This window comes from Leptonychotes weddellii, chromosome 9, assembly GCF_054177405.1.
Source record: "Leptonychotes weddellii isolate Sample4059 chromosome 9, ASM5417740v2, whole genome shotgun sequence".
Lineage (NCBI taxonomy): Eukaryota > Metazoa > Chordata > Mammalia > Carnivora > Phocidae > Leptonychotes > Leptonychotes weddellii.
In genome coordinates this window covers 35,860,246-35,887,203 of record NC_138377.1, presented here as the reverse complement: position 1 = coordinate 35,887,203, position 26,958 = coordinate 35,860,246, and the positions used below count along the sequence as shown (strand labels likewise).

Here is a 26,958-nt window from a genome sequence, read left to right as displayed (position 1 = left end):
GGGGCTCGATCCCAGGACCCTGGGATCATGACCTGAGCCGAAGGCAGACGCTTAACAACTGAGCCACCCAGGCGCCCCCTGAATGAATACTTTTTATGTACAAGTAGCCAAAGGCCTTGTACCATAAGCTTTACTAATTTTATTCCAAGTGCAAAGTAACAAACATACTGGAAAAAAAGAAAAATTTAACAACCAAATATCTACAGCAGGTATTACAACAACAAAAATATTAATTCTGATTGAATTATACGTAATTTAGGGTGACAAAAATACAGCCTCTCTACATGAAGAGAATAGCTCATTCTAAGCACTTAAGCTGTGCCTAACTAAGCGATCTACAGTTATTTAACCCAATCTACTCAACTCCCTGCGGGATAAATTTTGTTTCCATTATTAACCCTATTTTATAAGATTTGGAAACTGAGCACCAGGAAGATTAGGTAACCCCTGTATCACACAGGTAGTGAGCTGTGATGTCAGGGTTCCAACAAGTTAGGACTTCCTGACTCCAGAGCCTCAACTCTTAACCACACTACACTGACTTCCTAGCAATTGCAGATGCCTCAAAGATGCTTAATGTGGTACCCTGACCCATGACGACTAAGGTTATGTCTTCCCCCAAAGTATGGGAAACATTAAGTCCATTTCCACATCAGACCGAACTATGAAAGGTTTACCTACTAATTGTGTCTTCGAAGTATATGTACGTCATTGAAACTCTGCACAAGGTTTTCTTCCACATACTTAATAAACTACATTTTCCCTCTGAATAGAGTAGCATTTATCTATCTATCTAAGCTTTGGCTTTCTTTTAATATTAACACACAAAAATTTTTCCTATTATGGCCTGAAAACCTAGATGTTTAAGAACTAAGCCATCAATTCCAGTAAAGCCAGAAAACAAAAAAGGTCGCATTTATAGTCTTGAGGTAAGGAGATACAAATAAGACAGTCCTTGAACACTCAGGAGTCCCAAGTATGCAGAATTGCTAGAGTGTCAATCACTTAGGGAAACACAAGTACCTGACACAAAATACTGACAAATTGGCTTCGGAGTTCCCTTAAATAGCTTCTAAATCATTTGAGACCAATTACCAATTTAACGCTCTAAGGGGCCGCCTTGTGGACTTCCAACTAGCAATCTGAAAGATGTCCAGAACATGAGGAAGAAATCAAACTTCATGGAAAATGGAGGCGGTGGGCGTCTAACTTTAAACTAGCAAAACTGGGACTCTGTGGCCATCCTACAGAGATTCCCCGACCTTAAATTGCCTCTAAGTATTAACAGTCCGCTACGGGTTTTTTTTTTTTTTTTCTCCCAATTAGGATACGTGGACTTTGCCTTATTTTATTAATAAACAGATACCTTCTTAGTAGCATGATTCAATGATGGACATTGTGGTTCCTTGCATTTAAAAATCTCAGGGAGAAAAAATATGCAATAAAGGGCAATAGCTAGCACGTATATTCAGTTCCAAATCTTCCAAGCCGAACAGGATGTATGAAGTATTACTTAAAAGCATTTATTACCGTGGGTGTGCTGGGTGGTGATGGCCAAAGTGCTGATACAGTTAATGGAACTTGCGAGACGGCGAGCCGTTGGAGTCACACTACACTCCTGAGACTGCAGTCAGACCACCCTCAAGCCAAAGCTCGCGAAATGGCGGCCGCACGTCAATCTGCCAGAAAGCACTACCCACTCCCTTGGACACGTCACGTCACCAGGGAAACGGCGCTCTTGCGTAGGGGCGCGGCCCTGGGTGAAAGTTCAGAGCTTGCTGAGATCCTCCCCCTCGACTCGGTGGAGGCCCAAAGCGAGGCCAGAGCGGGAGAGACTCCCACGACCCCTAATCAGGGGAGCGTGGGCCCACGCCTGGAGTGAACGAAGCGCGCCTCTTCCCCACCTCCGCCTCGCTTAGCGGGCGGGTGGGGAAGCGCCCCAGGGCGAGCACAAGCTGAGGGGCGGGGCGAGTCGAGCGCCCGAACCGCCCCCGAGCGAGGTCTCGGTTCCGCGGCGGTGGCGCCCGCTAGAGTTGACGTTAGCCATGGAAACGCGGAGAAGGCTCAGGCGCGATCGCGGTGAGCCGGTTACCTGGCCACTGGAGTTTCTCTGCTTCTGCGTTCGGGTCGCAGGCAGCCTCCGGGCGGGATCGCCCAACCCGGGTTTACCTGCAAAAATGCAGTTCCCGGGATTCCTTCGCATCGCCTCTTTCCTCGGGTGACTCGAGGTACGTTCCTTCCCCGACACCCACCTGGGGACGTCTTGGTCACCTAAATTTCAAAGCCTATGCAGAGCCACGTTGTTCTGGCAGTTTTAATTGCCACAGATTTCTCGTTCTTCGTTATAAAACCTTCAAGTGCGATTATTGCACTTTAGACGGAAGGTGAACTCAGTGGCTAGAGGCATCAATCCAATGTGACTTTAACTTTCTTTCAAAAGACTGATTTAGCTTGTTGAGTTACAGCATTTTGTTTCTAAGGGACACTTGCGAAATGGAAAACGGTCCATTGAGTCTTGATTTAGTGATGTCCTTGTTACCCCAATAAAGTGTACAAATTGCATCCCTTAGACAGTACTGTACTCTTTCCTTACCTCCAACTAAACCGCGTTTGCCCCAACTTGGTCAACTTCTGGCCCCTGAACATGAATAACTCTTCCCCCGCGCCCCCCATCTGCTGCCTCTTTTCACAACTGTCAAGGACCGATGTTTACATCAATGAATCTACAACATCAGAGGTTATTTATCAGATCTGTGAAATGATTATCTGCTCTTTACCAATCATTTATCTTTTATTCAGCGATGTATAATATTAGGTGGATTCTTGTTGTGTGTGTGTGTGAATCACTCTTACAATTAGGGCAAAGACCATCCTTTATATTATTGAGTGTCCACTACCACCCATGTCAAATCTCCAAACCCTTATCATAGCATCCAGAGCCAGACTCATGACCAGATATTGCCATTTTAGTAATTTAACTGCGACATTTGTCAGCCACTCTTAAACTTCCTACTAGTTATTAACAGACAGTACCGGGTTAGGGAACTTTTCTGTTTCTTTTTCCTTTGTAAGAACTTTGTTGAAATGGAGTTCACATTCCATACAGTTCACTCATTAAAAGTGTACAATTCAACACCTGAAACTAATACACTGTATGTAACTAACTGGAATTTACATTTAAAATTTTTTTAAATGTATTAAAGATTTTAAAAAGTGTACAGTGGTTTTTAGTATATTCACAGAATTGTGCAACTATTACTACGGTCAATTTTAGAACATTTCATCACCCCTTTAAAAAGCCCTTTATCCTTTAGGAATTACTCCCTCCCACCCTTGTCACTATCCCCACCAGCCTTAGGCAAACATTAAACTGTTTTCTGTCTTTATAGATTTGCATGTTCTGGACATTTCATATAAATGGAAGCATACAAGTTTCATCCATGTTGTAGCATATGTCAGTACTTCATTCTTGTTTATAGCCTAATAATATTCCATCGTATGGATATACCACATTTTATTTCATCTGTTGATGGACATTTTGGGTGTTTTCACTTCTTGGTTATTAATATTTCTGCAATGAATGTTCGTGTACAAATTTTTGTGTAGACTTATGTTCTCATTTCTCTTAGGTAAATACCCAGGAATAGAATTGCTAGGTCATATGGTAACTTTACGTTTAGCCTTTTTAGGAACTGCCAGGCTGTTTTTGAAAGCAGCTGCACCATTTTGCCTTACAACTTGGGGGTTCGGTTTTCTCCACAATCTCACCAATACTATTTTTGATAACCAGTCAAGTGGATTTGAAGTGATATCTCATTGTGGTTTTGGTTTGCATTTTTCTAATGAGTGAGTAATGATGTGGGGCATTGTCTTGTGTGATTATTAGCAATTTGTAAATTATCTTTGGAGAAATGTCTATTTTAATCCTTTAAATTGGCTTATTTGTTTTTTTCACTATTGAGTTGTAAGAGTTCTTTATGTATTTTGGATGTAAATCCCTTATCATATATATGATTTGCAAAAATTTTTTCCCATTCTGAGTGTTGTTTTCATTTTCTTGATGGTGAGAACCTTTTCTTCTAGACACTTTCCCATTTGTGTTTCTTTATCTCTTATCAAGGAGTCCTACATGCCAGTGCCCTCATGCTGGCATAGCTAACAAAAGTTTCCCATTTGACATTTTGGAGATTCCTCTCAGGCCCACTTTTCCCTGAAAACTCTCCCAAATTATCCTTCTATTTTTCTAGCCTCAAAAATAAAATTCCCTTTCATTTGGCAGTGGCTTGGTATGATTGAAAAACTCAGTCAGCCACCAACTGACATGGTGTGTTGGTTAAGTCACTTAATTTCACTGGTTCTCAGTTTTCTTTTCTGTAAAGTAAGTTGGTTTATTTCTGGTAATTCATGTGAATGGTAGACTTCATTCACCTGATACTTGATTTTGAAAGAAAAACTTGTTAATTGCTTTGAATTTATAATTGGTAAGATATATGCAGTGTGGGAAATGTAGATTGGAAGAGAAGTGTTAGCTGGGCCTGCTGCATATTTGTGAGGCGCTGATGTGACTTTTGGCTATTTTCTACCATCTTATTTTTCCAAAAGTAATGGAATGTTAATAATTCATATTCTAGTGTACATTTGAGAAGGGTGAATCATAGAACTGACAACTCATCATTCTACCTATGAAACTTTCCCAGTATCTGCACTAAATAGATCCTTTGAGCTATCTACTTAGCCTTTCCATCCAGTCAGTTTTCTCTACAAACCAATTCCTGTGAATATACAGAAAACTCTTAGATTCAAAGACCCTCCTAAAATCTTGAATTTGAATAAATACCATTTTGTAGATCAAAGAGATGTTATTGTGCTTGTTCTTTCACTTTAAGACTCTTTTTAGGTGCTTGAGTAGATTTTCCTTTTATTGGTGGGTAGAAGAGACTGCTTACTACATAATTGATAAACTGTAACATGAAATATGTTTTTCATGTTTTAGCACTCAATGTCTTTCAAAAGGTTCTTCAAGAATTTAGCTGTTTGTCACTGGTATGGCATTTAGTTAGGATTCATAGAGTATTTTCAGAATTATAGGGGTGGCTATCTTTGCATCTCTAGATTCCTGCTAATATCCTCAACAGTTAGCACTTGACTATCAAAAAAGTCCATAGATGTTTTTTTGTTAGAACTGCTCTGACAGGAACAGGTCATTTTATCCAGGGCAAATGAGAATAAAGTTGTGTCATAGCATGTTTTTTGAGTACTCAGGTGTAAGCCATTTTGTTTCTTTTCCAGACCTGAAGTTTTTTGTTTTCCAAATTAGTAAAGGTGTGAAAAGTAGAACTTCAGTATATTTCCTTTCAAATTTTTAAAAATACTTTTTAGGAACATGGATGAGGACATTCTATATATTACTGACAGAGTTTGTGTAGACATTTTTTAAACAAGCAGGAATTACTTTTTCTTGACAAGTTAATTTTGTTTAATAATTGTATGTTATTTATAGACTAACTTTGTGTATCGTTTATTCTCTTGATAATGAAAATTAAAATAATTTCGGAGTTTTTACCAGTAATAATTATTTGAGAGGGAAATAATCTGTATCCCACTGGATTATAAACTTCTTTGGATCAGCCTTATTACCATTACCTAGTACATCATGGGTATTCAAAAGTTTAAATGTGTGGAAAGTACTAAATTTTCATTTAGCTATTTCTCTATGAAAGGAAGGTTAACACATTTGTCTATATTAACAGCTGTCAGAATGAACTCTTTAATCTTCACCAGCATCTTCTAACAGTGCTTCAAGAGCAAGTTAACATAGGGGGAGAAAAAAAGATTATAACATATGTCAGAGCTAATATCCTTCATATGTAAAAAGTCCTTTCAAATTAATAAGAGACGTGAACACTTTAAAAGAAAAAGAGACAAAGGACCCAAAAAGGCAATTTACAAAGAAATTAAATGACATTTATCTGCATGTATACACACGTATGTGTAGTGAATATTCTCAGAAAGATAGACCATGTTAATGAAATAATAATAGGATTCTATAAAAAGGAATATCTAGGGGTTAAAGGTGTACTCTTACAAATTAAAAATATGAGAGCAAAGATTTAATAAAATTTGACAAATAGGAGATAGTAAGTTTCCTGAAAGTATAACAAAAATACAGTTGAGGCACAGTACTGAAGTGTCCAATAAATATGTGTGGATTCAATGTCACCTTATACCTGTTAGGATAGCTATTAGAAAAAAAAGAAAGAAAAATAACAAATGTTCGCAAGGATGTGGAAAAATTAGGACCCATGTAAATTGTTAATAGGATGCAAAATGTTGCATTTGCTATGGAGAACAGTGTGGAAGGTCCTCAAAAAATTAAAAACAGAGCTACCATATGATCCAGCAATCCCACTTAAGGGTATTTATCCAAAAGAATTGAAATCAGAATCTTGAAGAGGTATTTGCCCTCCTGTGTTCATTGCAGCATTATTCACCATAGCCAAAGAGCAGAAGCAACCCAGTGTCTGTCAACAGATGAATGGATAAAGAAAATGTGTTATATACACGCAGTGGAATATTATTTAGCCCTAAAAGGGAAGGAAGTCCTGCCATTTGTGATCACGTGGATAAGCCTTGAAGACATTATGCTAAGTGAAATAAGCCAGTCAGGAAAAGGACAAATACTGTGTGATTCTACTTGTATGAGGTGTCTAAAATTGTCAGACTTACAGAAACAGGGTAGAATGAAGGTTGCCAGGAGCTTGGGGGAGAAAGAAACAGGAGGAAGATTTGCTATATAAATCTTTAGTTGTACAAGATGAATAAGTTCTAGAGATCTACAGTACAACATTGTATTGCTACTTGACAATACTGTATTATATGCTTAAAAATTTGTGTTGTTAAGTATTCTTATAAAAAAATATGAATCTAACAGAAAAGAAAAAAGTGTAGGTTCAATGAATGAAATTAACCAATTAATAAAAATAATATGATAGGTTAAAAACAAGTAAACTTCACTAAATAAAAATCAGACAATTGGCTAAACTTCTGTTTTTAGGAATTCTGTTTGCCAACCTAAGAAGACTGTAAATTTATTGTAATCCCCCCAACCTGCTACTTTTGTTATCTTTTGTTTTGTTTTGTTTGTTTTTAAGGGATTTTTCAGGTTGATATCTTGCCTGATTCCTGAGTTAAAGTTGAAAACTAAGAATTCCTTCCTGGTACATCATCAAATTGATCTGTTTCTCACCCTTCTGAATAATGCATAAGAAACATGGCTCAAATTCCAAACAAAGCAGTGTTTCTATGGCTACTTTGTTGGCCCACTTTCAGAGTAGCATACGAAGAAAACATATGGCCAAAATCAATGTTGTGATGCCATCTTTATCCCTTAACCTTTCTTTTCACAGCATTTTTCTTTTCCTAAGCCTTGAGACATTTTTCATTTTACCATTTTGGAGGCAGCAGCCATATACGTGCATCAGTCTGTTTGGGAATTATCTTTGAGAATGTATGCCAAAATCTCATTCAGGAACTGAGTTTTAATTATTCTGATTTTATTTTCTATTCTAGTAATCCAGATTAGGATTTAGAAGGTCTTTCTGTATCAATGTTAAGTGTTGCTTCCTATAAAGAAAATATTTTTTAAATATTCCACGATCTGTAATTAAATTAAAAATCACACAGTACCAGTTTATCATAATTTTTGCTTTAATGAATTTCTAGTATCTGTGCTACAATTTCTTTTATCCTTAAAATATCAGAAAATACCCATACTAGAAATAACCTTTTCAGGAATCTGATATTCTTGCTACTTGTCAGCTTGCCCTCATAATCTTTTTCCTTGTGTACCTTTGTTTATGACATTCCTACTTGATTGGTGTATCTTTTTAATTCTCCTTGGCTTAGCTAAATTTTTAAAATTGTAATTGAAGCTCAGGCCAGTATTTCTCAAAGTAGTTTAAATAGAACACTATATACATGAACTGTTACTAGGTATGTGGGAAAGATGGGCTCCCTGTTCAAGTAAGTTTGGAAAATTCAAATGATACATTTTAAGCAGGTTTGCAGTGGTGGTGTTTTTTTAACTTCAAAGATGTCTCAAAGCCTTCAGTTTGCTGATAGCCACTGTGACTCTTCAAGGTGACAGTCTAGTGTGTTATTTCTCAAACTTCTTTGACCATGGATCCCCTTTTAAGAAACATTATATAAGGCAAATAATTCTGTATCCTTCAGCCTTTCTTTTAATATCACATTAAAATAATTCAAATCACCTTCTAAGTGTCCTCCCACATACTTCTAAGGTATCTTGAGGGAATTCAAGTATGAACATTCTTTTCATACTTCTCGATGTGCTTTCACTTCTTTTTTCGATTACTCTTGCCTCATTTTGACTCTTGTACCTGCTATTTTATCTCTGCTTTTCTCTCCTAGTATGAACTAGCTTCTCTTTCCTGATAGTGAAGGAAGTTAAAATGTAGCATAATGCAGGGAGCAAATTAAAGTTGGATTTCTGACTTGTTAAAATTCTCTAACCATTTCCTTTTCTGTTACAGAAACCCAGCCATGTTTCTTCCTCAGGCCCATCCTGTTCCTATTTTGCTTTGGGACATACTGCTCTAGGCAAAAGTCTTCTCTGAGCCAATAATACTATCAATAAATGCTGTTATTTATTCCATATTTAAAAAAATTTAAGATATTTTCTAAACATTTAAAAACTAAGAATAAAGAGTTTATGAGTTTACTGTTTTGAGTGGGGCAGGATATGCAGGAAGAGGTTTTCAAAAACAGTAAATACTCCCAACTTCCCTTTTAAACAGCAGCGTTTAATGTTTTCTTTTAATTTTAATCATCTTATTTAAGCTCTACCATTAATGTATTATATTCCTCTCTATGCCAAGGTATTTTACTAAATATTACGGAGAATTGGAAATGTCTCAAGATTTGGCCCCTGCCCACAAATAACTTATTGGTAGAGAAAAGACATACATATGAAAAAAAAAACACGTGAAGAGGTGAACAATACAAGAAATGCCCTATGTTGATTAATGTTACAAGATGAGTAGTTTGAACAAGCAATGTTTGATATGCAGAGAGAAGAGAGTGTTCTGGGAATTTTCAGAAAGAATTAGACTCAATCTTGAAAGTTGACCAAGAATACCAATTAGGAAAGGGAAGAAAGGACATCCTAGGCAAAGGAGAGGGCATGAGCAGAAGCACCATAAGGAAAAGGGCAGGATGTTTTTGCAAGGCATGGGGCTGAGAATTCTAGAGATTATTTGATAATTTGAAGAGGTATCAAAACGTTCTATGTACGGGGCGCCTGGGTGGCTCAGTCGTTCAGCGTCTGCCTTCGGCTCAGGTCATGATCCCAGGGTCCTGGGATCGAGCCCCGCATCGGGCTCCCTGCTCGGCGGGAAGCCTGCTTCTCCCTCTCCTACTCCCCCACTTGTGTTCCTGCTCTCACTAACTCTCTCTCTTTGTCAAATAAATAAATAAAATCTTTAAAAAAAAAAATTACACATAAAAAAAAAAAGTTCTATGTAAAATACACAGTACTTGCAGGGCTGTCATGTTCAGTAAAACCTATGACTTGTTCTGTGTAGAACTAAGACCAATGGCCGGAAGATAAAAAATGGTAAGTGTTTACCCTAACAGTGTAACAAGAGATGCTCTAAGGTAGTAATTCTTAATGGTGACCCCCAAACCTTTCGTGATGCCTGGAAGCTCTCTCTAGGACTAATATTGGTTGGGTAGAACTGACCTATAGGAAGACTGTTTTAAACTGAAGAGAGAACAGGAAGGAAGGGAGGAAGGGAGGGAAAAAAAGAAAAGAAAGACTTAAGATGGCTTTAAATTTATGCGTGTGTGGTAAAATACATATAATGTTTACTATCTTAACCATTTTTAAGCATATAGTTCAGTGGTATTAAATACATTCACATTATTGTGCAGTCATCACCATCATTCATCCCTGTGACTCTTTTCATCTTGTGAAACGTTATGCCCATTAAGCAGTAACTCCCATTCTCTTTCCTCAGCCCATGGCAACCACCATTCAACTTTCTATGATTTTGACAACTCTAAGTACCTTGTCTTAGTGAAATTATGCGTATTTGTCTTATTGTGACTGAGTTATTTTGCTTAACATAAGTTCTTTAAGGTTCATCCATGTTATAGCATATTGCAGGATTTCCTTCCTTTTTAAGGTTGAAAAAATATCCATTGTATGCATATACCACATTTTGTTTATCCATACATCCTTTGGTGGACATTTGGGTTGCTTCCATGTTTTAGTTATTGTGAATAATGTTGTTGTGAACATGAATTACAAATATCTTTGATACCCTGCTTTCAGTTCTTTGGGGTGTATAGCCAGAGATAAAAAAACCTAGATCATACAGTAATCTGATTTTTAATTTTTTGAGGAACCACCATACTGTTTTCCACACAGCTATACCATTTGATATTTCCACCAACAGTGCACAAGGGTTCCAGTTTTCCACATCCTCACCAATACTTGTTGTTTTCTGTTTTTCTGATAGTAGCCATCCACATAGGTGTGAAGTGGTATTTTGTTACAGTTTTGATTTGCATTTCTCTAATGATTAGTGGTGTTGAGCATCTTTTCATGTGTTTATTGCCATTTGTATATCTTCTTTGGACAAATGTCTATTCGAGTCCTTTGCCAATTTTTGAATTGTTTGTTTGGTTGTTAAGTCTTAGGAGTTCTCTGTATATTATGGATAGCGATCCCTTATCAGATAGATATACGATATGCAGATATTTTCTCCTATTCTGTGAGTTGCCTTTTCACTCTGTTGATAGTGTCTTTGATGCACACAATTTTTAAATTTTCATGAAGTCTAATTTGTCTGTTTTCCTTTTGTAACCCTTGTACCTTTGGTGTCATATCCAAGAAGTCACTGCCAAATCCAGTATTGGAAGCTTTTGTCCTGTGTTTTCTTCTAAGAGCTTTATTGTTTTAGGTCTTACCTTAGACATTTTGAGTTAATTTTTGTGTTTGATGTTAAGGGTCTAATTTCATTCTTTTGCATATGGATACTCAGTTTTCCTGGCACCATTTATTGCAAAGACCATCCTTTCCCCATTGAATGGTCTTGGTACCCTTGTCAAATATTTTACCATACATATGAGGATTTATTTCTGGGTTCTCTATTTCATTGGCCTTTGTGTCTTGCTTTATGAAGATAGCTTTAAACTTAATTTTTCTTTTCCAGCCCAATATATGATCCCTGAGTAATACTTTGTTAGCTATCTTGTGTCAGGCAAATGTGTTTTCAGAATAAACTACTGAGTATATCCCAGGAAAAGGAAAAGTTGAAGAGAAGAGAATCTGTGCTATCTGATATTTAGATTTTTTTTTTTAAAGATTTTATTTATTTATTTGACAGAGAGAGACACAGCGAGAGAGGGAACACAAGCAGGGGAAGTGGGAGAGAGAGAAGCAGGCTTCTCATGGAGCAGGGAGCCCGATGCGGGGCTCTATCCCAGGGCCCTGGGATCATGACCCGAGCTGAAGGCATACACTTAACGACTGAGCCACCCAGGCGCCCCTTGATACTTAGATTTTTAAAAAATATTTTATTTTTTTAAAGTAATCTCTACACCCAAAGTGGGGCTCAAACTCATGACCCTGAGATCAAGAGTCACATGCTCTACTGACTGAGCCAGCCTGGCACCCCAATACTTAGATTTTTGTGGCCCTTAAATGAAAATAATCTAGACTATGGCACATACAGGTCCTATTATTGTTTCATGTTTTCCTAGTTTGGGTAGATTTTGGAAACTGATAACAGGGAAAGTAAAAATTGAATCAAAAAGTGGTTTGCTTATGGTAACATAGCTAATAATAAGCATTTAGTCAGACACCTGGAGTCTTTTGATTTCCAGTTTATTGTTCTTTCTACTGCATATTGAGCTGCCAGTGGCTTTTTACTGAAATGTTACTATTTTAGCAGGATTTGACTTTTAAATTCTCAGAAAACCCTAAGTTTACTCTAATTGCTAAATGGTGTGACTAAGTATTTCTATTTCTTTTTCCACTTCTATTTTCATTCCAAGTCAAGGGAATTAAAGAGAATGTCCTCATTTTATAGAGCAGGGTTTGGCCAGCTATGGCCCACAGGCTGAATCTGACCCAGAGGTACAGGTAAAAATACCATAAAGCTTTACTGGAACACAATTACTCCTACTATTCATTTATTTATGTATTATCTGTGGCTGCTTTTCTGCTATGACAGCAGAATTGAATCATTGAAGTGAGATCATATTGTCCACAAAGCCTAAAATATTTACTCTTCAGCCCCTATAGAAAAATTTTGCTGACCCTTAATAATAGAGGAAAAATTTAAAAACAAACATCAAAAACTCTTAGGAAACAATTAGTTAAACCACTGGCAGATTTGAGTTGAGAGCACTGGCTTTTTGAACTTTTCTTTGACTTTAAAATCTAAAAGTGTTAGTTAATTTAAGATCTAATCCTAAATATTAAGTTCTAGATAAATTAATAATTAATAAGAATCTTTTTCAAGTAAAAAACAACTTCACAACTATTTGTTTAGTGCCACGTGTGCATCAGGCAATGGGGAGGAGCTAGAGACGTGAAGTTCTAAACCCTGCCCTTGAAGGAATTAAGGAGAGAAAAATAGAAATGTGCCCCCTCCCTCCATCTTTTAAGTATGACATTGTCAAGTAATGACTTTTTTCTTCTGCTTAGAGACTGCTATGTTCCAGAAGAGGATGTGACTTCCAGAATAATCCTGAATGAGAAGGATGAGTCCAGATGTGCCTCTGCTGAATGATTACAAACAGGACTTCTTTCTGAAGCGCTTTCCGCAGACTGTTCTTGGAGGCCCTCGATTCAGATTAGGCTATTGCGCCCCTCCTTACATATATGTTAATCAAATTATCCTTTTTCTGATACCATGGGTTTGGGGTGGACTGGGAACACTCTTGTATCAGTTGGGCATTTTGGAAGACTATTACACAGCAGCGCTTTCAGGTGGACTGATGCTTTTCGCTGCATTTATCATCCAGTTCACAAGTTTATATGCCAGAAACCAATCGGTGACGGTAGAAAGAATGCTAACCACAGATATCTTAGCAGAGGAAGATGAACATGACTTTACAAGTTGTGCTGGTACTGAGACTATCAAATTTCTAATTCCTGGCAAGAAATATATAGCCAATACAGTTCTTCATTCTTTTCTTGCTGGGTTAATGTGTGGTCTTGGAACATGGTATCTGCTCCCGAAGAGAATATCCCTGCTGTATGGCAGCACAGGAGGCACTGTTCTACTGTTCGTCTTTGGATGGATGACATTATGTATAGGAGAATATTCATTAATTGTAAACACAGCTGCAGAGACTGCGACTTTCCAACCCCAGGATACTTATGAAATCACTCCTCTTACGAGACCTCTTTATATTTTTTCCTTTGTTTCTGTAGATCTTGCACACAGGTAATAAGCTATCGGATACTTTATAACTTGCTTTATTTTTAAGCATTCATAGTATGAGCTCTCCTTAGTATTAAAAAAAGGAATCTATGAATTGAAAGTCATCAAGACCAAACCATTGGATGATAGGTTGTTCTGATGATTAATCTCTTAGGAGTAATCTCTATTAAACATTCATACGAAAGCAGTAATTAAACCTTATTGAAGAGTAAAAAGAAAACCCTTTAAAGGTAAGATAAATAAGCAAAATTTCAATTCTGTGTTTCACTTTCAGTAATGAGCTATGAATCTATAAGCTAGCCTGGCTGAGACCTATGAAAAGAGATGGAACTTTCCTATGAGGGTCTAATGAAGAATTTGAAATTTATACACATAAATATTATGTACAGATTGAGTGAATTTAAGATGAATAACTTATTTCTAATTTTGTAGCAACTATACAGAAGGAATATTAATTTTTTTGATTTGCTATAGTAGAAAAATAGAAAATAGAGTTTTTAAACAAAATTGTTTACCAAACTGTTTACAAAATTGTTGGTTAACCCCCTTTGCTTACCTTTTCTAAATCTGACTTTTATTTCTCTGTTTCTATAGATTACAGCTTTCTCTTTCACAGGTTCGTGTCCAGGTAGAAATGTATAGGCATGTAATGAACTGAATATTCATGTCCCCCCTCAAATTCATATGTTAAAGCCCATACCCCAGTGTGTTGGTGTTTGGAGATGGGATCTTTGGGAGGTAATTAGGAAAATGAGGGTGAGACCCTGATCTGATGGGATTAGTGCTCTTTCAAGAAGAGACACCAGAGAGCTTGAGCTCTCTCTTTCTCCACTATATGAGGATACAGTGAGAAGGCTGCTGTCTGCAAACCAGGAAGAGAGTTTTCAGCAGAACCTGACCATGCTGGCATGCTGATCTTGGACTTCCAGCCTCCAGAATAATTTCTGTTGTATCAGCCACCCAGTCTGGTATTTTATTATGGCAGCCCAAGCTGATTAAGATAGATTTTGATACCAAGAGGTGGGTTGCTCCTGTAACAGATACCTAAAAATGTGGAAGTGGCTTTGAAATTGGGTAATGGATAAAGGCTGGAAGAGTTTTGAGGTGCATACTAGAAATACGGACTTAAAGGCATTTCTGGTGAGGTCTTAGAAATGAGAACCTGTTATTGAAAACTGGAGGAAAGGTGATTCTTGTTATCAAACAAGTGGCACAAAACTTGGCTGAACCGCTTTCTAATGTTTTGTGGAAAGTAGAACTTGAGAGTGATGTAATTGGATATAGAGGTGAGGAGATTTCTAAGCAAGTGGTTCAAAGAACAGCTTGATTCCTCCTGACTGCTTATACGAAAGGAGAGATGAGTTGAAGAAGGAATTGATAAGCAAAAATGAACCAGAACTTGAAGGTTTCGAACATTTTTGGCCTATCCATATTGCAAAAAAAAATGAGAAAGCATGTTCTGAAGTGAGCACCAAGAATGTGACTGGACTACCACTAAATAAAGAGTTTATGGGGTTGTATGACGAAAAATACTGCCAATTTCAACGAAAAGGGTCAGAGACAAGAAGAAATGAACTAAGGCCGTTAGACTTTTTAGATTTGACAGGAAAAATGACCCCAAAAGTGATTCAGAGATTGTCAGGGCTACTTCTTTGGTTTCAACAAATTAAAATCTGGAAGACTTGGGGGCTGGTATTGCCCTACAGAGCCTTGGGGGTGGGACCCCCACCTAGAGCTGTTTGGGTGATTATTATTGGCCTGGAGGGCAGAGTATGAAACCAAAGAGGATTCTTTCCCAGCCTTGGGATCTAATGGAATTTGCCTTGCTACATTTTGGACTTCTTTGTAGCATGTCACCCTTTCCTTCTTTCCTGTTTCTCCCTTCTGGAATAAGAGTGTCCATTCTGGGGCTGCCCCACCATTTTATTTTGGAAGCACATAAATTATCTGATTTCACAGGTTCACAGCTGGAGAGGGATTTTGCCTCAGGATCCGGTGTACCTCGAGTGTCACCTATATCTGATTTAGATGGTAGTTAGATAAACTGGACTTTAGAGTTGATGCTGGAATTTGTTAAGACTGTTGGGATGGGATGCATGTATTTTGCATGTAAGAAGAACATGAATTTGGGAGACTGGGGTAGAATGTTAAGGAATAAATGTATGTGCCCCCTCAAAATTCATATGTTGAGGCCCTAATCCCCAATGTGATGGTATTTGGAGATGGGGGTCTTTGAGAGGTAGTTGGGTCATCAGGGTGGTCCTGTTCTAATGGGATTGGTGCCCTTATAAGAAGAGAGACCAGAGAGCTTGATCTCTCTCTTTCTCCACCATGTGAGGATTCAGTGAGAAGTTGACTGTCTGCAAGCCTTGAAGAGTGTTCTCATCAGAACCCAACCATGGTGGCACTCTGATCTTCCTGCCTCTAGAACTATGAGAAATAAATTTCTATTGTTTAAGCCACCTGGTCTGTGGTATTTTGTTATGGCAGCCTAAAATAAGACATTTAAAAATACTTAGCCAGTTTTTGTACTGAAACTGACCTATTCTTTTTTTTTTTTTTTTTTAAGATTTTATTTATTTATTTGACAGAGACACAGCAAGAGAGGGAATACAATCAGGGGGAGTGGGAGAGGGAGAAGCAGGCTTCCCACTGAGCAGGGAGCCCGATGTGGGGCTCGGTCCCAGGACCCTGGGATCATGACCTGAGCCGAAGGCAGACGCTTAAGGACTGAGCCACCCAGGCGCCCCTGAAACTGACCTATTCTTAAGGGGCCATTTGCTATTCCTTAAATCTTAATTTCTTCTAGTTGTGCTACATTTATGGACCAGAGGACACTATAATATCCTTGTTGTTCTTCACCTAATCAAATATGTAAGGGGAGAATTAGTTTATGGGAAATTCAATTATAATGGGTTTGTTAGTACCACTACCATTTACTAGTCGTAAAATATACTACAGTTAAATACTTGGTTTTGAAAAGTTAGCAGTAAATTTGAGTATATATATATATATATATATATATATATACACATTCATCCCCTTCTAAAAGATTTGAGTTTGTAAGATTATTTTCAGAATTGGGGCGCCTGGGTGGCTCAGTTGGTTGAGCGACTGCCTTCGGCTCAGGTCATGATCCTGGAGTCCCTGGATCGAGTCCCATATCGGGCTCCCCGCTCAGCGGGGAGTCTGCTTCTCCCTCTGATCTGCCCCCCTCTCATGTGCTCTCTCTCTCTCATTCTCTCTCTCTCAAATAAATAAATAAAATCTTTAAAAAATAAAAAGATTATTTTCAGAATTTAGATTCTTGAGTTACTGTCTCACTGTGCTATTTTTGAAATCAGAAATTATATACCTGCTATAATACATCTTTGCATTTAAAATGATGCCCTAGGTTCTTTAATTTTAAAAAAATCTGTTAACTTATAATTTGGTTACCTTGACTTTCTGTATTACTCATTTCTAAATGAAAGAACATTAATTTTTTTTACTGATTCTAGTTGAATTTAATATACAGTTTTAATGTTTACAGTTTGATCATTACAAAGAGTTTTCTTTTTCAACTAAAAGGAGAAGACAAAAGCAAGCCCAAATCTATTTTTATAGAAAAAGATGACATGTTTGTTCAGAACAATTACCTCCCACTTGACTTACGATGTACTATATGTTGGCCAATTGAATTTAAATTAAAAAAAAATTTGGTCAACAAAATAAGAATCAAGATGATCTTTATATAGTAGGTATGATACTGCAAATACATGTGAAATGTATGCACTGTTTAAGTTTGGACAGTTGTCAAATATATCAAATTGTGTCTTAATTTTATTTCAGAGAACGTAAAAGTTGAAGAGACAAGCCTCACAGTATAATAATTTCTCTTTCCCCATTCTTTATTTTACCCAGTTCACTTGTGTGTTAAGAATTTTAAATGACTTTTCTGTGCATTTTCACTAAAGACAGGCGTTAAACCTATAAGTGCTTAGTTCATAGACTCTCAGGAATTGTTTCAATGAATGATGCATATTTATGTCATCTTAGCCACAATAAACATCTTTTTTTCTGGGCATGTGTATTTCTGGGCATGTGGATCTTAGTGAGTATACAGATTTGGAATGTTTTTAAGGTTGTTAGATTCAAACAAAGTTTTTTTCTTGAGAGCTTAGATATTTTGCCCTAGAAAATTCATGTTACATTATCAGAAATAGAATTCAAACATATTTTCCATATAAAAGACTTAACTACAATAATCATATTATTTGACCCTGAGTCATACAGGAAAGTGATCAAAATGTTTGGTTGCTTAAATTACATAGACTTGTATTTGTGTGTGATATTCTTGTATATAAATAGATTTTCTATGTCATTACTTAAGAACAAAAAGATTTGGGGAGGTTTAATCGAACTTGGGTAAAATATTTCTTGAGTATACATTATTTTTACACAAATTATACTATCCTTGAATATATTAGAAAGAGAAATGTTAACAGTCTTTAACAAAAATAACTGTAGATCTGCATGTTTTCCTTGACCTTCCTGCAGTTTACTGTGTGTGGTTTGATTTTCCGCTTTGGTGCTTGAGTATTTTCTTCCCAGAATGAAATGTATTTTAAAACTACATTACAAAAAATATTGTCCTCTAATTTAGCATCACATTGTTAACCTTGTATTCATTAATTCTCTGCTTACAAAAATTTGAAGGACATATATTATGAGACAGTGCATTAGCTGACATAGTCCTGATATCTGTATGAGCAAACACATTATGTCATTATTATATCCATAGTTGCTATACATTTGCTTCTGGGCTGTTAACATACACTTAAGTGGGTAATTATTACAGGAGGTGCCTTCTCCTTGACTTTGATTCCTAACAGCTCAGGTATTCAAGTATAATTACGTTACAAGTTTTGAGATTTAGTTTTCTCTTTTGCAAGTTATCTTTGGAACATTGTAAGTATTAGGACATTACTGGTTTCCAGACAAAGTGTGTGGTTAGCTTTATTCCAAAAAAAAAAATAGTAATATATTGATAGTGCTTATTCTTCTATGCTTTAAGTTTTTATTAAATTATTTAAAACCATATAATACTGTATTTAACTGGTAAGTGCTATACCAAGAACCAATTTTTCCACTTTATAGAAGCCATCTCTAATTTATGAGATTGTATTTTACAGGTTTGTATTCTCAAATCCATACCATTATTTATATAAAATAAAAACAATATTATAAATGGCTAGTTAAGTTCCCAGGCTAACCCACAGAGACATATTCATAACCTAATGTTGCTTACTTCTGATATGAATTATACTGACTTCAAATTCTGGGACCTGGGGTTAAGACAGTATGGGCGGGAAGAGGATATAGTAGGAGAACAAGAAGAGGTCTCTTTGCTAGCTACTAATAGTAAGAACATCAAGAAGGCTTTGGCTTTCCCAGAGTCACTTACAATTTTAAATTAGAAAATTTTAAACTTTAGGGGCGCCTGGGTGGCTCAGCCGTTAAGCGTCTGCCTTTGGCTCAGGTCATGATCCCAGGTCCTGGGATCGAGCCCCGCATCGGGCTCCCTGCTCCACGGGAAGCCTGCTTCTCCCTCTCCCACTCCCCCTGCTTGTGTTCCCTCTCTCACTGTGTCTCTTCCTGTCAAATAAATAAATAAAATCTTTAAAAAAAAAAAAAAGAAAATTATAAACTTTGAAGAATCATTGCTAGAATTTCAGCCAATGTAGTTTAGACAATCAAGGGTGAAATATTTTTACTCTGGGCTCAGTTCAGTTTTACAAATCCCTAAATTCAATTTTATTCAGTAAATTGCTTTTAATTACTTCTTCCTTCTTTCCACATTTGAATCCACATATTTTCTAAGTGCTAATCTCATAGACAATTGAGTAGGGGTAGTTGCTGATAAGAGGGAAAGACAATGGTCACAATTTATAAATGTTGGTCTTTCGCAGTTTGGGACTAGGATCTTTTTGTAAATGTTCCTTTGTTTCAGGGAGTGGGTTGCATGTGTTGTTTTGTTTTCCCTGGGAAGATACTCTTCTGAATATTATTTGGTATGATTTAAATGTTTCCTTTTTCTTACAGGTTTATGGTAAATATACCAGCTCTAGAACAAGTGAATCAGATTTTACACATCTTGTTTATATTTCTACCCTTTCTGTGGGCACTCGGGACTCTGCCCCCACCTGATGCACTTTTCTTATGGGCAATGGAGCAGGTTTTAGAGTTTGGCCTTGGAGGCTCATCTATGTCAACGCACCTACGGTAATTATTTAAGTATTAAAGTTCTGCATAACTTAAAGTACAATTTTCCTTTTTGAGCAAATCTTTCTTTTTCTCTGCAGGTTATTACTAATGTTCATCATTTCTGCTGGAACAGCTGTAACATCATATTTCATTCCCAGCACTGTTGGTGTGGTTCTTTTCATGACGGGACTTGGGTTCTTACTGAGTCTTAACCTAAGTGACGTGGGTCTTGCCTTCAAACACAGTGTGACTAGACACAGAGTTGGAACCAAATCTAAGCCTTTACCCAGTGATTCAGAAAAACAGTTTACTTGGAAGGAATGCCTTTTCTACATCATCATATTAGTCTTGGCTCTCATAGAAACTAGTTTGCTGCATCATTTTGCTGGTTTCTCACAGATTTCCAAAAACAGTCCTCAGGCTATTGTTGGCTATGTTTTGATGATACTGCTTATAATACTGTGGATACTTAGAGAAATTCAGAGTGTCTGTATCTTTGGAATTTTCCGAAACCCTTTCTATCCAAAGGATGTGCAAACTGTGACTTTATTCTTAGAGAAGCAAACAAGGCTTGTGAAGATTGGTGTTGTCAGACGGATTTTGCTAAATCTAGGTAAGAACATAAAATCTACTAACTTTGTGTTATATCTAGGAAGTATGTAAAACTATTGAATTCCCATATTTTTGCAATGTATAGCATACAGGCATTTACTCTTTTATGTTTTGGTTTATTATTTTTTTCAGTTAACTGCTTAAATGTGCTCATAAAAATCATATTAGCCAAAGTAAAATATGGTAGAAGAGGTTACTTTGCCTTAATTAGTCTATTTTTTGTGTTTGTCCTAGTGTCACCCTTTGCTATGATCGCATTTCTTTCATTGGACAGTTCCTTACAAGGGCTCCACTCTGTGTCTGTCTCCATTGGATTCACGAGAGCTTTTAGAATGGTAATCCTAATAAGCACTTAATAGTATTTTTTGTATTGCTAAGTTGAATTGCAGTTTTGCTTATCCTACCAGTTTACTGAAATTTGTCAAATTCTACCTGATAATTTGTGTACTGCAGGTGTGGCAGAATACAGAAAATGCTTTATTGGAGACAGTCACTGTATCAGTAGTACACTTGTTGATCTCTAGTACAGATGTGTGGTGGAACAGAAGCCTGGATACGGGAATCAGACTCTTACTGGTAAGCATATGCTCTATTAGCTTTATTGAGATGTATTTCACATACCATAAAATCATCCACTTACACAGTTCAGTAGTAGACAGAATTTTACTGCCATCACCACAGTCTAATTTTAGACCATTTTCAACATCCCAGAAAGAAACCTCACGCACATCAATGTCCTTCCCTGTTTCCACTCTCCATCCCACCCACCCCCCACTCCAGCCCCAGCAACCATTAATATACTTTTGGTTTCTTTGGTTGATTTATTTATCAGATGATGGGTTTTTAGGTTGCTTTTACTTTTTGATTATTCTGAATAATGCTGCTATGAACATTTGTGTACATGTTTTTGGACATTTGTTTTTTGGACATATGGTTTCATTTCTCTTAACTATATCTACCTAGGACTGGAATTTCAGTCCATAGTAAGTCTATGGTAACACCTCAAAGTACTGCCAAACATTTTTCCAAAGTGGTTGTACCATTATACATTCCCACCAACAATGTCTGAGGATTTCTCTACATCCATACCAACACTTGTTATTATCTAACTTTTTCATTATACTCATTCTGGTGGGTGTGACCTGCTATGTCATTGTAATTTTGATTTGCATTCCTTAAATGCTAATTAATCATCTTTTCATAAATTTATTGGCCATTTGTGTATGTTTTTTGGAGAAATGTCTATTCAGATCCTTTGTCCATTTTATGTGGCTTGCCCTTTTATTGTTGGTTTAAGAGTTCCTATATATTCTGGATACAAGTTCCTTGACATATATATGATAAACAAAAATTTTCTCCCATTCTGTAGGCTGTCTTTCTCCTTCTTGGTAATATCCTTTGAAGCAAAAACAGTTTTTAATTTTGGTGAAGTTCAATTTATCTCTTTTTTCTTCCACTGCTTGAATTGTTGGGGTCATGTCTAATAAACACTGCCTATTCCCAAATCATAAAGATTTACTGTGTTTTCTTCTAAGAGTTTTACAGTTAAAACTGTAACTACTACATTTGGGTCTATGATCTACTTTGAGTGTATTTTTGTATATGATATGAAGTAGGTTTCCAAATCCATTCTTTTATATATGGATATACAATGGTCCCAACACCATTTATTGAAAGAACTACCCTTCCCTCGATGACTTTTCTTGGCACCCTGTTCAAAAATCAAATGACAGATGTGAGAGTTTATTTCTGGACTCTCAGTTCTTTTCCATTTATCTGTATGTCTGTCCTTATGCCAGTACTATCCTATCTTTATTACTATACTTTGTAGTAGGTTTTGAAATCGGGAAGTATGTCTTCCAACTTTGTTCTTCTTTTTTAACATTGTTTTGACTCTTTCAGTGCCTCTCTATTACAATGTAAATATTAGTTTTAGCTTTTAAGTTTGTGCAAGAAGGCATCTGAAACTTTGATAGAGATTACCTCAAATGTGTAGATCAATTTGGGGAGTATTGCCATCTTAAAAATGTTAATTGTTCCTAACCATCAATATGACATGTCTTTATATTTTTTTTAAGATCTTTATTTCAATAATGTTTTGTAGTTTTCAGTGTTACAAGCCTTACACTTTTATTAAATTTTTCGTAAGTATATTATTCTTTTTGATATTATAAATGAAATTGTTTTCTTAATTCACTTTCTGGCTTGTTTATTGCTAGAGTATAGAATACAATTGATTTTTTAAAATAGTAATCTTGTGTCCTAAAACCTCACTTCTATTAGTTCTGGTAGATTATTAGTAGATTTTTTTAAGACATTCTGTGTATAAGATCACATCATCTGCAAATTAGAGATAGTAGAGATATTTTTATTTCTTCCTTTTCAATCTAGATGTCTTTCCTCTCTTTTTCTTACCTACTTGCCCTGGCCTGAACCTCCAGTATAATGCTGAATAGAAGAGTGGACATCTTAAAGGGAAGCAGTCAGTCTTTCTCCATTAAGTTGATGTCAGTCTTTTACCATTAGATATGATATCAGCTATTGTAGATGTTCTTTTTTTTTAAGAAGGTTTTTTATTTATGTATTTGTCAGAGAGAGAGAGAGAGAGAGAGCACAAGCCAGGGGAGCAGCAGGCAGAGGGAGAAGCATGTTCCCCCCTTAGCAGGGAGCCCAGTGTGGGACTCGATCCCAGGACCCTGGGATCATGACCTGAGCCAAAGGCAGAGGCTTAACCGACTGAGCCACCCAGGTGTCCCTATTGTGGATGTTCTTTACCAGGTTGAAGAAGTTCCCTTCTATTTCTGGTTAGTCTTTTTATCATGAAGGGTGTTGGATTTTGTCTGATGTATTTTCTATGTCTATTGAAATGGTCATGTGGTTTTTGTCCTTTAATCTGTTAACATGGTATAATACATTGATTTCTGGTTGTTAAACCAACCTTGCATTCTAGAACTAAATGCCATTTGGTCATGGTGTATGATCCTGCTTATGTGTTACAAGATTTGACTGGCTGGTATTTTTGTGTGATTGATATTTATATGTATCTGTAGCTTTCTTTTCTTGTCATGTCTTTGGTTTAGATATAAAAATAGCCCTGACCTCATAAAATGAGTTAGGAATTTCATACTAATTATTCTTAAATGTTTGATCATATTTCGTATGTACCTTAAATATTTTGTGGTATGTAGTATTTTGTAATATGGAAGCCATCTGAGCCTCAGCTTTTCTCTGTGAGTAGCTTTTAAATTACAAATTCAATTTCTTTTTACAGGTCTGTTTAGTTTTTCTATTTCTTCTTGAGTTGCTTTATGTTTTTCAAGGAACTTGTTGGTTTCATCTAAGTGATCAAATTTATCAGCATACAGTCATATTATTCTCTTATAATCCTTCTAATTTTTTTCTGTTAAGATTGGTGGTATAAAGTTATCTCTTTCATTCCTGACTTTAGTAATTTGAATCTTCTCTGTTTTATTCTTTGTCATTGTAGCTAGAGGTTTCTCCATTATATTGATCTCAAAAAAAACCAGCTTTTGGTTTCATTGATTTTCTCTATTGTTTTTATATTCTCTATTTTATTAATTTCTGCCCTAATCTTTATTATTTCCTTCCTTCTGCGTACTTGAGGTTCAGTTTGTGCTTTGTTTTCTAGTTTCTCTGGTTTCCTAAGGTGGAAGATTAGGTTATTGATTTAAGATCTTTTTTCTATATAGGCATTTAAAGCTAGCTATAAATTGCCCTCTGAGCACTGTTTTAGCTGAATCACAAGTTTTGGTATGTTGTGTTTTTGTTTCATTCATCTCAAAATGTTTTCTCATTTTTTTGTGTGATGTCTTTGACCCATTGGTTATTTAGCAGTGTGTCTTTTAATTTCTTTTTTGGTAAGATTTTATTTTTAAGTAATCTCTACACCTAACATGGAGCTCAAACTTACAACCCCAAGATACTCTACCAACTGAGTCAGCCAGGCACCCCAGCAATGTGTCTTTTAATTTCAAGATTCCTTTATTATTTTTTATTTCTATTGTTGATTTAATTCTGTTTTGGTTAAAGAACATACTTTGCATGATATGTATGAACATACTTATATTTCAGTCTATTAAGATCTGTCTTATGACCTCTGTTTCTTAATCTATAAAATACTTTCTAAAATAAGGATGAATTAAGGATAGTTAACTATTTACCACTTCTGGTTCTCATGACCTAACAAGCATATAATGCAAAAGTTAGTCAGCCTTAAGATATCCTAGTACTTTGTTGGTTCTCTTTGGCATTACTTTTTTTCTAAGAGAGCCCAAACTTTTAAAAATGTAGACTCATTTATTACTTGTGAGGTTGGAGAAAATTATAACAAAGAATCTCATATAAGGGCTATTTCCTCAAAAATATTGCAGCAATAATAATATACAGTTTTCCTTATATGATCTTGAAAATTCATGAAGTCTTTCAGAATAAAAAAAATCATTTTTACATCTCTACAGGTTGGTATCATGCGTGATCGTCTGATTCAGTTCATCTCTAAGCTGCAGTTTGCTGTGACCATACTTTTGGCATCGTTGACTGAGAAAAAACGTCGAAAGTCAACCACCACTTTATGTATACTCAACATTGTCTTCTCTCCATTCGTGCTGGTCTTCATCGTTTTCTCTACGCTGCTCTCCTCTCCCTTACTCCCCCTCTTCACCCTTCCTTTGTTCTTGGTGGGCTTTCCCCGACCTGTTCGGATTTGGCCGGGAGCAGTGGGTGCCACAGCCTGCGTGTGTGCAGACACAGTGTACTACGCCCACATGGTCCCACGTCTGACCGCTGCGCTGCAGGCTGCAATGGCCACTGGGAGTTTAGGTAAGTAAATGGGTTGTGCTTAAAAAATCCTCACGAATACATTTAAAATACAAAAAAGTGAATATACAGAAGAAGTCTTTTGATCCAACCATTATATAGATTCTACTACTTTGATAGATGGCAGAAGGACTATGAAATAGAAGTATCTCTCTTGCTTCTTATTTTGAGGTAAATAAAGTCATAAAAATAGTAAGGGGAAGTTTCATTAGGGTGATTTGACATTTTTTAAAGAAGATTTTCTTGAATAAAATCAGGTTATAGTCCCACCACTGAACCATGAAAACACCTTATTCTCCCCAAATTTCCATGAATTTATAGTGAGTTCACTGCAAGTAGATGCAATGGCTTAGGTCCATAAATAGTAAAAACTAGCTTTATATAATATCAGATTGAAGGACTTAAGGGAGTTTGTTCGTATCTTATTAGGTACCGTATAGCAACCTAAGCAGTCTGACAAGGGTACAGGGCAAGGTAACAAAAGCTGTGGTCAATGATCAGTAGCCTCTCAAAATGAAGTACTATGCAAGTATCAGCAAGAAAATTTATTTTTTTTATGAGGATGAACTAATTTTATAAGTCAATGCTTTCATTGTATGCTAACTACAAATTCAACTATATTGTACTTCTTGAGGTTGGTTTTAAATAATGCCCAAGCTGATGACAGTAGTATGTTGTCTCCTACCATATGCCTTAGCCCTTGAAACTTGTTTTAGAAATACCCAGTGACACCTTGGCAAACCAGTTCCAGGTAGAATAGCAATTTCAAATTAGAATTTTAATGAAATGCTTACTTGGATTGAACTTTTCTAATTATCTCTTTGTTATCTAAATGTGTGAGGTAATTTAGGAAAAACTTTGTAGTACAAATTTTTTAATGAGTAATCATTTTTCTTTCTCATAGAAAATATTCTACACTTTTAATCTTTTCATCCAGTTCTAATTAATGTTTATTATATAATACTATGTCACTTGTAAAAATACCTGTGAGGTTTGACTTATATCTAAAGTAATAAATACCTGAGGTAGAAATTATACTTTATTATCAAATCAATTACACTCAGCCAAGAAGTGTGTTATGAAGTATCCCTGGGGGGAAAAAAAACAGTGAGATAACATTTCACACATATCTGGTTGGCAGAAATGTAAAAGTCTGACATTACCAAGTATTGGCTAGGGTATGAGGAACAGGAACTTTTCACACCCTGCTGGAAGGGAATATAAATTTGTATAATAAATACACCTTGAAGAGTAAACTAATAGGCTGTAGTAAAGGTGTACGTATCCCATGGCCTAGGGATTCAGTTTTAGATTCCATAATTCTAATTAGATTCTAATTCTAGAGAAACTTTTGCACATGTGTTTTGGGGGTCTCCAAGCCCATATCCAGGTTTGATGATTCACTAAGAGGACTTGCAGAGCTCAATATACATTTGTACTTGTGGCTACGATTTATTATAGTGAAAGGACGCAGAACAAAATCAATGAAGAGAAAAATTACGTGGGGTAAAACATGGCGCAAACTTCCAGATGTCCTCTCCCAATGGAATCACACAGAATATGCTTAAATCCCCAGCCACACATTGTCACAACATGTGTGATATGGTGGCTACCAGAGAAGTTTATTTGAGACTCAGTGCCTAGGGCTTTTATTGGGGCATGGTCACGTAGGCACCCTCTGCCTAGCGTGTACCAAGATTCCAGACTCCCAGAAGGAAAGCAGGTGTTCAGTATAAACTGTATTGTTTGTACAAACTGTTTGGACACAATGAGACTTTTATCAGGA

The 26,958-nt window shown here is 36.4% G+C and overlaps 1 protein-coding gene and 1 long non-coding RNA gene across 6 annotated transcripts in view; one reads left to right on the top strand and one right to left on the bottom strand.

The window, feature by feature from the left end:
- The window catches only part of LOC115939798 (uncharacterized), a 12,631-nt gene extending 10,918 nt beyond the window's left edge, over positions 1-1,713 (bottom strand). The window contains exon 1 of the long non-coding RNA XR_004074571.2: positions 1,531-1,713. This is a non-coding gene — a long non-coding RNA (uncharacterized LOC115939798). The remainder of the gene's footprint in view (positions 1-1,530) is intronic.
- Positions 1,714-1,790: 77 nt separating this feature from the next.
- The window catches only part of PCNX4 (pecanex 4), a 40,987-nt gene continuing 15,819 nt past the window's right edge, over positions 1,791-26,958 (top strand). For 4 of the 5 annotated variants that reach the window (XM_031024493.2, XM_006730044.3, XM_081830434.1 and 1 more), the window contains exons 1-7: positions 1,791-2,228; positions 12,737-13,481; positions 19,563-19,742; positions 19,823-20,337; positions 20,571-20,671; positions 20,790-20,912; positions 24,815-25,175. In XM_031024493.2, coding sequence (XP_030880353.2) covers positions 12,784-13,481; positions 19,563-19,742; positions 19,823-20,337; positions 20,571-20,671; positions 20,790-20,912; positions 24,815-25,175 — 1,978 coding nt within the window. In that variant the 5' untranslated portion in view covers positions 1,791-2,228; positions 12,737-12,783. Of the gene's footprint in view, positions 2,229-12,736; positions 13,709-19,562; positions 19,743-19,822; positions 20,338-20,570; positions 20,672-20,789; positions 20,913-24,814; positions 25,176-26,958 lie in introns of those variants that run through there. The other variant, XM_031024494.2, reaches the window with a different exon arrangement.